The sequence below is a fragment of the Cynocephalus volans genome, chromosome 5 (genome assembly GCF_027409185.1).
Source record: "Cynocephalus volans isolate mCynVol1 chromosome 5, mCynVol1.pri, whole genome shotgun sequence".
Lineage (NCBI taxonomy): Eukaryota > Metazoa > Chordata > Mammalia > Dermoptera > Cynocephalidae > Cynocephalus > Cynocephalus volans.
The window spans coordinates 74,773,112-74,785,744 of NC_084464.1; the positions used below are offsets into that span (position 1 = coordinate 74,773,112).

Consider the following 12,633-nt stretch of genomic DNA (forward strand, 5'->3'; position numbering starts at 1 on the left):
TTATTGGAGGAGTCACAAAATTTAACTATGTAACAATAAAGACTGTAACATTAATTTTCAGAGGATTTCAATTTCATAATTTAATTAAGCCATCAAGGATAGTCAACTTTTCATAGACTTATGGAGAAAAATCTGCCAACTTAAGCAGCTTTTATTTTTTTTTTCTGGGATTTTGCAATTCATATAGAACAGTGTAATTTGATAGAAGAGAAAATAAACAAAACCAGCAATATGAATATCATATAGTATCATTAACACTTTATATAGAAGATAGTGGGAGAAAAAGTTGTTTTTGAATGGAGGAATTTTGACAATTGGAAAAGAATGCAAAAATTGTAAAAATATACATTTTATATAATAAAATATATTTATGTAAATTACTTTCTAAATTTCCTGCTATAATTGATTATATATACATATATGCATATTTATATATGTGTGTATATATATATTTTATATGTGTATAGTGTTCATAAAGCTAAATACAGATATCATTTATTTTTATGCAATAGATACAAATTGGCTTTGGTTTTCCAAAATTTTAATGGGAAAAATGAGAACATCTTAATTTCTCTCACTCTCTTGTTCTTTTTCTATATATTCCTTTAAAAATATATTTCTGGAAAGTTTTACAGAATCTTAAAGAGGTTTTAATTGAATATAACTCAAATTTGGCTAATTTTTTCAATATTTGAACATGTTTTCACAAACAGTTGCAGTAACTCAATAACATAAATAGAAGAGAATGTGGTGCCTCACAATTAAGGTAGCATATATGTGTTTTTAAAGAAACAACTTGGTCAGCATATACATGAAGAAAATTCTAGATATATTGTGTACACTCACATAATTCCTCTGCCACTTTAGTGGACTTGTGCTTACCCTTACCAATGCTGAGAAAATGAACATCTTTTTTGTTTTTTAATCATTTTCTACTGTAAATTTCTGTTAACCCCTATTTATCCCAGGGGGTGTCATATCAAACATCTGAACTCTTGAACTTATAAGAGCATAGTAAGACCAGAGGTTCAGCATCCAGACAGGAGATTATGAACAAAATAGCATGATTTTCCTGACTTCTTTTTACTTGTATTATCCATGGAGTGGTATTACTAACTGTCTCAAGCATTAAGAATCAGAATGAGAGAACTGATTGTTTGAAAATGCTTTAAGGGATCTAAACTTTGAAGTCTGATGGTCTTTTGTAAAATATATCAATATTTACTCACAGTGGATTTTATGAAGGAACACAAATTGTGTTATTATTTCTGATCAAATTTGACTTAATTGTAGTGGCATACTTGAAGTATTGATATATCCATAATTATGTCAACTATAATCTTAATTAGATCACTTGCTTTCTTTAAAAATTTATATTCATTAGGAGGATTTCCAGTTCTATCAAGTTATTAGAGGAGGAAAAGCATCCTCTGGTTTCATAGCCATTAGAAAGAGATTTTTATATTTGCCACTAATTTTGAAACAGGTAAAAGAGGAGGATTTTATGCAGGTAGTTACATTGTTTGAAATTGCTGTTTTATTCAAAAGATGGTGAATTTTAATCCAAATTTTTAAATAGCAAAAATATATTTATTTTCTAAACATTGCTTCAAATATGTACCATCAATTTTTGATTTTTTTTAAATTTTCTTACACCATAAAATTCTTTACTTCTGAAACTTTACAAATATTAGAAGAATTAATTTGACCCTTAGCTATTTACCTGCAAATTTACCTTCAGAAGATCACCTCTGTTATGAGATATTTAGTATTCTGTACTACTAGTTGATGTTACTTTGACTAAAGAGTAACCATGAGCAAGAGAAGTGCATTTGCAGTAAACAAAAGGAAAAGTTTAAACTTTATAACGTGAATTAAGTGTTCATATACAGAAAAAAGCTCATGCAGTTTTCCATTATTGTAACAAATTTTTGAATTAACTTTTGCATTTTATAGCAAATAAGAATGTTATCTCGAGTTTTTAAAATATCTTCATACTTATATGTTTGATAGAAATATTTGACATTGCCTTCTGCTTTTGTTGTTGAAGCTTCTTTGCTTTATTACAGTACATGGAGTTTGGGAGGAATGGTCACCATGGAGTTTGTGTTCATTTACATGTGGTCGAGGCCAAAGAACCAGAACGAGGTCGTGCACACCTCCTCAGTATGGAGGAAGGCCATGCGAAGGACCTGAAACACATCATAAGCCTTGTAATATTGCTCTCTGTCCAGGTGAGCATACTCTGCATTTGATGAACTTTGCATTTATGTACTTTATATATGGTCCCTAGGGTACACTACATAGGAGATATTAAGAGTACAATTTTTATTTTGTCACATTGGAGAGTTGTTTCTTGCCTAAAATTGAGTAATTTTCCTGATTCTGCTATATGTAGTGGTGTATAATATTTCCTTGAGTGAGTACCAATGAATGCTCAAATTTATTGTATTTCTATATTAATGATTTCCACTCAGATTTTATCAACACTTGGTTTTCCAAACTAGGAAAGTTATAAGGAGCCCTAAAGACTTGAAAGTCTTTATACTGTAACTAAAGAGATGATTTAGAGGCATTCCTTCCAATGTTATCCTCTCACACTCATTCAATTAAGGAGTGGGAATATACAACTGACCATGTATGAAAATGACAGATATTTGCTAGGAAATCAAACTTTATAGATCTACTGCTAGGTGCATAAAGGTATTAGATCATAAATGGTACATAATCTTTATGTGAGTATGAAGACTATATGGTCTGTTCTTAGAGTGTGTTTATGTTATCTTTAATTTTTCCTTCCTTTAAAATGTTGCAATTTTATTTTATCTATTCTTCATAATTAATTTCAACCATTATGCGAGACAGAAGCCTTCATGATGCTGTTATTTAGGTTATTCAAACATTCAAACATAATACAAGTACCTCCAAAATGTATAAGACTGATCTCTAGCCTCAACAGGTTCTCAATAAGGGAGAGAATACACACACATAAATGATAGACCCTCCCAGAATTAGCAAAGGCACATTTTAAGGGAAAAGATAGACATGGATGGTGAATGGTAAAGGCTAAAAAGATGGAAAAAAAAACAGTATAAATAATCACTCATCTATTCCTCAGGAGATTTTCTCACTAGCCTATTTAGTTATATTCTGCATGCCAAGCTGGGATCCCGTTAACGTCCTCCAAACACATTATCCAACTCACATTTAGTCCCATTTGTACTCTATATTCCCAAGTTAATATCTTACGTTATAAGGCAATGATTCAAAGTTCTTCTGGAAATTTTAAGTATTCAAAACATCTGAAGAACGTGAAAAGTTTTCCAATATGTAGATGTGCAACAGTCATCTGACAAGTTGTTCCCTTTACTTCAGAGAAAGACTACTAGGTTCCTATACTTAGTGACATACAAGATGAAGGAGTTTTATTAAATAATATCATTACTTACTTCCTAGAATTTCATGAATTCTGTGAGTTATAAGTATGTCATACATGTCAATATTCATGTAATTATGAAAATTGGGAGTCAAAATCATGATTATTATTTGTATATTACCCCCAGAAAGTCTATTTATGAGATCAGTTATAGTCTGTCTTATTTCTCTCTATACATAAACACACTGGTAGGCACAGACACACACATATATATATTTAGGCACTGCCTTTTTTCCAGGTATTTGGGAAAGCTTATACAAATTTTCAATTTTTATTTTTTTTAGAGCTGAGCTATCACATTTACAGAAAACTCAATGTAGTTTACTCTTATTTGTCCATTGAGTGTGAAATAATAGATAATATAAAATAAGCTAATTACAGAATCTCTTTTAATACATTGGTTTTTATTTCTTCTTTTACCTCACTTGATCTCCATGAGTACAAAGATATAATGGCACTGATCATTTGAAATGTTGTGAATCAGGTTTCTCATAGCCTATTTTCCATGAGATTTTCTAGGAGTGGAATATTTGAATATCAGTAGATAAGAAGGCTATATTGTCAGAATTCAGATATGAAAATTTATTTTCCTCAGTTGATATAGTTGTGGCTTTATCACTCAAGTAGTAACTGTATGTGTTTTCAAGCTAGTTGGTTTTGAATGGTATTACACTATCATTGGAATCACTCTAAGACCAACAAAATTGATGGCTTAGTTTTGTGTAGGTCCTTTATTTTTGGGCATTTTGTATCCATTATTTGTAATTCTGGCCTAGCTCATATTCTCTCAAAAGTGAGCATTATGGGTTCATCCTTGAGTACTTAAATTTATCATGTGTCATTTCTGACTCCTGCTATTTCCATTCTTGAATTTAGTTGCATTGTAAAAGATGTAAAATTCTTACCATGTTGTATCCCAATTTACTTACCATGAAAAGGAACTTTAATAACTCTAATTTAAAAATATATTTTTATAATTTACCAAAAATTGTGGCATTATGATTTTAAAACATGTAAGATTCATTTGGGTGGGGCAAACATTTAGAATTTTCCTGTGATCTGATTTTCTTATAGCTAAACTCAAGCACCTTCACTGAATATAAAAGCGTTATCAAGTATCAACTAGATGTATGACACTATTGAGAAGAATATATCGTCCTTGATCTCAAAAAATTTATAATCTATTCAGAAGATTCAGACACATGCATGTGAAAAGTTAAATGCAGTTCTGGAAAATGCATATAAATACTCCAGCTTCAATGCAAGGTGGTAACTTGAAGATGCAGTAGTTTCAGCTAACATTTCTTGTAGCCATTCTATCTGAGATCCCTATGTCATAATCTCAAGGGATAAAGTTATGGTAGGAAGTACATCAGCAGTGAAGAAAGTAGGTCAAGACCTAAACACTGGTTCTCCTGGATTAAGCCTAGTATGAAGTACTGACAAGAAAAGGGCAGAAGAAATATTTGAAACCATAAATTGAATCTCTAACTACTTACTACTTTTGCAAGATTTGACAATACAGGTTGTGGTAATGGGCATGACATTTCAGTGTGTGATCATGCCAGAACAGCATTCCAGCATCCTGCTTTTAAGAAATACACGTATTACCCATATAATGAAGTAGACACTATGTAGGGATGACATGTATTGTTCACATCAAATAATGAAATATTTTTATCTATGCAAAGTTTGATATCTACCTAGAAATAGATAATGTCTTATCAAATAGTTACTTTAGTTAATGTCCATCTTTCTCTCACTTCTTTTGAGGTGAGGGAAAACCATCTGCTTGGGATCCATATGCAAAGAGATGAAAGAAAGGAAGGGTAGATTTGGTACTTCCTAGTTTGAGTCTTTAGTTACAGATCTAATTCCTATGCCATGTCTGAAAACAGAGGCTGACGTTGATTGGGGGATATGGGCAGGAGGCATAGAGCAACAAAAGGAATTCACTATTATATATTCATTGGCTCATAATCATAATGTTATATCCTTTTTCTCCTTTTGTCATCTATACTAATAACTGAGATATTATGAAGAGGTGTGTGTATGTGTGTGTTCAATAGTTTTAGTGGTCTGTTTCTATTATCTCACGAAACTTAAAACTTCTGGCAGTCCATCCTGTGTTTTCTATTTTCTCTGCATTTTCATTGCAGTCACTAATTGACCACTGAGCTTGTAATGGTATTAACTGACATATTTGATGACAAGGAACTTCTCTTCCACTTTCTGTTTATCTCTCCATAAAACTTTGTACCTGATAGTATCCAATAAATTACTCTTGAATGCATATTCTTAGCAAGCATATATCTAAATTTGTAATACTCATCCCAGTTTTTTGGAGGTTATTTCCTATATTTATTTAGTAATATGTTACCTGTAAGGTGATGTAGTGAAAGGATCTTGGACTTTTGCAAGAGAATACATATATTTAAATGGATTTGTGTCTTTTAATATGACTGTGCTCTTCCTCTGATCCTTGGTTTATTCATCTACGAAATGGAGACAATATTTACAGGACTGATAAGAGGACAATGTAGATGCTACAAGGGAGAGTTCCTGGTAAATAGCAAATGCTGTGAAAGTTTTAGTACTGTTTTGTCTCTGCCCTCCAGCCAAAGCCCATCAGGATCACACCTGTAGTTGAGCAAGCTAAGTTCATTACTCTTGTCAATGAGTAGAAACCAACACAAGGAACTGTGGGGCATTTCAGTGAGAGGGTATTAGAAAAGAATTATTAAGGGATTTAAGCTGTGTCAGGTGACTTTGGAGAGAGTTAAGGTAGAAGGGCTTTGTTCTGGATTGAATCCTGTTAGGAAGAGGGAACAATTCTATGACTGGGTAATGTAATAAATCATCAAGGCAGAAGGAAGACTAGCTACAATTGGTAAAGAAGTAGCAGTCCCTCATATTACCTGAGAGAGGAATGTTTGTTACTTTGTGGGTTGCACTGTGACTTTGTTATTGTCTCTGAAGTGACTTTGCCTGATATTAACGTTCTCTAAGAGGGTTTAGGTCCAACAAGAGATAACATGAACTAGGTGTTAGCACCAGGCAAGCTGCCAACAACACTGAAGTCCAGCTTAATTGCCAAACCAGTCCCTGGATGTCTTCTTATGGTGACTCCCCCTCTAGAGTGATTTCATCACTTTAGAAGCTTCTGTCTTTAATGGTTTTGATTTTTATTAATATTTAACTGGAGAAAAAGTCAGACATAATGAAATGTTTGCATTTGCTAGTAGGCCTTTTATTAAAATTATATAGATATATATATATACCCCAAATAAAATTTATATGGAGAATATAAAAGTTTAAGTTCTTAGTCTAAAGCCTCAAGCTTTATAGTAATTTCCTTCATACGATTTTACTTTATAGTAATAATACTTGCCCTCAGTGTTAAAGACTGAAGGATTCATTTGGTCCTCTTTTTGCTTCAGTTTTTCCATTTCTCAACCTGACATATAATCATGCAATAGAGTACAAATAATATAGAGGATAAGGATAAATAATAATTGACAGATTAAAGACTAAAATAAATGAAAGATCTATTGGCAAATAAGTAAGTTTTCATGCATTTATTGAAATATGTATAAATGAATTTTATTATATGATTCATTGGGAAAAAGAGAGGTCTGGAATTCAGAAGACATGATTGAGGTTCAGTTCCAGTTTTTAATTAGAAATATTTACTTATGCAATATTCATCTTCTTTATTTCCTCAATTTTGTCATTCACACTATGAAGCCAGTATTCATTACCTTTCCATATCTTAGGATTGATACATGATTAAAATTAGGAAGAAGTACCTTGAAAAGCATAGAACTTGATATAAAGTGGAGGATATTTATCATGATTTATATGAGGATATTACTTTAAAATTAAGGGATTTCAGAAGAAATTGGTCAAATAAACTCAGGATTATACTTTTTGAGCTCTACAGACTCAATCATAGACTCAAAGGGATTCTTTTCCCAGGCTTGTACCAGGGAGAAATCCTTACATACAAGACTGTAGTCTGTGAGGCTGGGCCGTGCCACACCAGTTGTCTTGCATTTAAAAAATGCATTCCTGTGAGCCAAGGCCCCCCTATAGAGATGCTGCCAGGTTGTAGTTTTCAGGTACATTTTTAAACTCTTCCAAACCCTAAGAAGATGGAAAGAATCGCCAAGAGTAGGTCCTCAGGAACAAAGCTGCACCCAAATATCTCTGTTATCTGGAGCAAGAGACTTCAGTCTCTTGTGGATCTAAAATTTTGACCCCCATCATCTATGAGAAGATGACATGCCTGTGGTTCTTCTGCAGGGAGCCCTTCTGGTAAAGACAGTGACTGGGAAGATGTCAAATATTTGCCCGACCTTGGATCAAAGGTCCCTGATTGTCTCTGCATGAGGATGTTATAATTTGAAACTCAAATGATACCTCATTAACCTGTTTTTTAATTAATTTGGATTTTATCTTCTTAATCTTTTAGTCTGCTGTATGGCAATTGTATTTGTTTTGTGTCATTTTAGATTTTTAGCATTATTCCAGTGATCTTCCAGTTCTTAACTTATAAGATTTTTAAAAATTATGTCTTTATTAACCTTGGTTTGCCTTTTTATTTTTAACTATTTAATATTTTTCTCTCATTCCTTACTAAGTTTTTAAAAATCCTTCTTATAATTACCATGATCACTTGACAATATTTTTAATTCTAATTTTTAAAAATGATATTGAATTTTGATTTTTCCTCTTTTGTAGTATATTTTCAAACAGCAAGTGGGAAAATGAATTTTTACTTTTTAGCATATGTTTAAGCAAGAGGCTGAACACTTGTATTTTAGTCTTATATCCAGAAAGCATCTTTCTAGATCCCTGGGTAACTCCCAATTCACAGTAAATCTGAGTTCTCCAGCATTGCCATCACTAAATCACATAACTTCAAAGCCCCTGAATTGTCCCCCATCAACTCCTCCCTACATAGAAGTTGGTCAACAAGTAATATTCAAAACAGAACAGTTGTTGAAATGATAGTTTTATTACTCAAAATATTCATATTTGAGTGCATACATAATCTGTGGTTATTGTTACCTAACCTATTTTATATTCTTACCAGTTATTGTTCAAGATGTGAAAATAGACTGAAAAACAATATTTTTATTAAAATGTATCATATAACTTCACTTGGCCTCTGTGCACAGGAGGCAGTTTTTTCTTCCAGATGAACATAATTGCAACTCCATATATATGGCCAGAGGAAGTTCACATAATAAAGTAAGCCCCGGGAATCTAGCAATTTAGTCTTTGCAATTTTAACTCTCTGGGTCCAGAAAATATGGTAATTTGTCACATTGCTAAGGCGAAACTGTAACTGTCCCCATTGTGACATTGGCATATAAGGAAGCACATTACATGATGGTATGACAAGGTGATTTCTCAGCATTCTCACAGCTTCAAAACACAGCCTTATTCTCTGTTCTTAATCGCCTTTGTAGAATGGCTCATAAGGTAATAGGAATTTGGAGTTTTTAAACTGAAAAATAACGTTAAAAAAAGAAAACGGCAAGTGCTTATGATGGAAATGAGAAATTGAAAAGGACTAAGAAGGTATTAATTCTGATCTGGCTGCATATAATAAAAGAAATTATGTATTCTAGTGCAGTGTTTACCAAATGGTGTCCCATGGGGGGAAAAAAGTAGGGAAAGGATACTTTTCAAATAAATTTGGGAGCACAGATTTAAACAGTGCAGCACTCTTTAATGCAGCACTTAATGCTTAATGCTTGCATTATGTGTAAAATAGCATTCCATATTCAACATCATAAAAAGAGAAAACTTGATTTCAGGACTGTATACCCTCTGATCTGTTTGAAAACTAGTGTAACCCAGTTCAACAAAAGGATCTGCCCTTTGCCTATTTGATTAAGCCAAAAACCTAAAAGTCAACCTTGGTTCTCTATTCTTCTTCACCCCTCTACCAACCTGTCAACTCTACATGAAGAAAATATCACAAATTCATCCATTTTCTGTGCCCACTGATGCCACCATACTCCAAGCCACCACCAGCTCTATCTAGTATAGAGTATATAGTACAGTCCTCTAACTAATCTCCCAGCACCCATTCTTGCCCCGCTATAATCCATTCCACAAAGCGGCAAATTATGTTTTAAAATGAAAATTATATCATGTCACTTCCCTACTTGAAAGTTCTCTCATAGCTTCACACCTTCCCTGGTCACATGGCCCACAGGACCCTATAAGATCTGGCTCTGCACAACATCTGGAAACACCGGCTACTACATCCCCCTTGTCACGATCCCCACATGCCCCAGACTTCTCTCGATCCCTAACACACAAAGCTCTCTTGACCCCAAGACTTTGCATTTGTGTAGACTTTCTACAGATTTTCACATTGCTGGCTCCTTGTAGTGATTCAGATTCAGCTCTAACAGCATCTCCTCCAAGAGGCTGAGCTGAACACTCCCTCAAAAATGCCTTCATCACACCTCTAGCTGAAACTCTCTTGTTTATTCATTTGTTTATTTGTTAATCATCTATCTCTGCCACAGCCTCCCTCTCCCCTGCTCCCAGACTACATGTTTATAACAGCATAGCTTGGTCAATCTTTATCACTACAGTCCCCCCTAGGACCCACTGGAGCAATGCCAGTCACAGCCTAAATTCTCTGTAAATTCTTACATAAGGGTGCATTACGAGACTCCAAGAGGTGTTGTGGAGGGTTTACATTTTCCCAACTTATCAGGGAACTTTTTTTTGACCAGATGCCAAGATGTGAATCAGCTTTCAATAGGAACACAGTTTTAGAAAGAAAGCTTAGGGGTATTTTTAAATTCATAGGTTTGCAATGACCCTGGGAGTCTCCTCTTACAAATGTCAGAAGTCAGCTGTACATATGGGATGGGCATTGGGGAAGGAGAAGCATTGATTGTCTCTATTGCCTGGTCACTAAACCAGGTGAAGAGCCAAATCTGCATGCAGGGTTGAAGGAGAAGCCGCTTACCACTTGGGCTCACAAGTCAAATATCAGATAAAAAGAAAAAAGCTGTCCCTTCACTTCTTGGAATACCTAGATAAGTGGTTATAAAAGAAGAAATGTAGATATATAATATAATAAATGGTTTTTATTTTTAAATATCTCAACATTTATCTCTGAAATGCATATCTTACTTGAAAATGCTTACATGCCCAAAACTGAACTCTTAATTTCCACCTCTCCAAAACCTCCCACCCTACCTTTTTTTTTTTTTTTTTTTCTATTCAATAAAATGCCATTATCATTTCCTGAAATATTTTGGGGCTGAAGTCCCTAAAAAGAACACAATAATTAATAATTAAAAAATAAATTCTAGGATATCAAACAGAAAAAAAAGAAACTAAAAATAAAACAATGTCTCACATTTGGCATTAAAAGAAGTTATTTTATGTATATCTGTATATCATGTATGTCTGTCATCTAAACCTTTAAGTTAAATTCATATATCCCTCTCCTTTCTGATTTCCCAATTTTTTATTTTCTCAGTCGCTTGGACTTGACACACTAAAGAAATATTGGGTTTTTCCTCTTTTGCTTTTTATATCCAATGAGTTACTACTTTGTCAAGTCAAATCTTTAATAACAGTGCCATTAATGTTCAATGAAAGGATCTTCCAGTTCTCAGTGTAAAATAAAACAGCAAAAAATGTCTACTTGATACTTCTTCAATTTCATTGTTATTTCTCTTCTGTAACTGACTTTGTAAACAAAACTGTTCATACTTACAGTACATGTTTTGTTTATGTTTATGGTAGTGTTGAACCTCATATCGTCCCTCAACTTTCTAATATTAACTTATTCTTGAATTTTAGCCAAAACATAGAATATGTCTTTTAAAATATTTTTACTAGCGGTGATTTAGTATCGTCTTTCAGGAAAAGCCTGGTGAGCAAAACACTTCACAGATAGGTATTCCCATCCTCCCTAATCTCTTTTCAGCAGTCTTTCCTGATTCCTCATAGAAATACAACCCCCTGCCAAGTTATCTTCTGATTTCCACATTAGACCTGCTCATTCCTGATTTCACATCTTCTTAGTGAGAAAAACTCATCCTCTCTTTTTTGCCAATGAGTGTGTAATGACGAGGGTACTTCAAAAGATCATGAAAAGATTTATATTATCTTTAATTCTACTTTTCCGTGAACTTTTTGAAGTACCCTCATATTACATTTATAATAAAGCATACTAAACATTTACCTCAAACCAGAATACTTCAGGACATCACATATTCCTTTCTTCTAGTCACTCAGCACTAAGGTTAGGTTGGCATCACCTAATTAATCTTTGTGTCTGAGTTGCTTTCCAAATGTTCTCATCCTTTTGCCAAATAGATTGTAAGATGCAAGGCATGAATCTTTTTTTAAAAACCCTTCTCAGAATGCTTAGGTTAGTGAGGGCTCATAATACAAGCTCAGTAAGTGTTATCTTTGAAAAGCAAAATTCTGAAACGAAAAATGCACTCATCTTTAAAGCCAAAATAGAGGAGAAATAGATAATTTATAATGTCCTTTTGATTCACTAAATTTTTCTTTTTTTGTCTGGCAGATGGACTACATAGTCAATAGATTGTATCAGATACTTTTAATAAAGTGAGATGCTAAAATGACATGAATGAGATGATTAAATTGGCATTTTGTGATTTTTAATCTCACAAAGGTTTTATTAGGTACAGCTAGAAACCTATTAAACAACCTCCTTTTTAATAGCTACATGTAAGGCTTGAAATTAAATTGAAAGTACTTACTTATATTCTGCCAGGATTTCTCATTTATTTGGATGTATTTTCGCAGCAACATTAGCTTATATTGGAACTTTGGATTTATAGTGAATTCTCTTTTACTGGTGATCAAATTGACTAAGGACCATGAAATGATATTGGAAAAAGTAGACAGTCGTATACTAGTGTGTTTATAACATTTGTATGCTAGTTTATGCATTCTAGTCCAGTAAATATTTTTGGTTGAATCTTTTGCTGACTTCTGTTTTGTGGCATATAGGCTTATGCTTTTGCCAATGCTGTTTCATTTGTGGAAATTATTCAGATTTTACCATTCTATTGAAACACAGTGATACCCGTTCATTAATGTGTACTTTCTGACTGGCTGTTTTATTTTGGGGGGTTTTCTTGTTGTTGTTGTTGTTTTGGGGGCAGCCAGCAGGT

At 33.3% G+C, this 12,633-nt stretch overlaps 1 protein-coding gene across 1 annotated transcript in view; it reads left to right on the top strand.

Annotated features, from left to right (window-relative positions):
- The window catches only part of ADGRB3 (adhesion G protein-coupled receptor B3), a 658,639-nt gene that overhangs the window by 263,476 nt on the left and 382,530 nt on the right, over positions 1–12,633 (top strand). Inside the window, exon 4 of the mRNA XM_063096759.1 lies at positions 2,070–2,234. Within this exon, the coding sequence (XP_062952829.1) occupies positions 2,070–2,234 (165 nt within the window). The remainder of the gene's footprint in view (positions 1–2,069; positions 2,235–12,633) is intronic.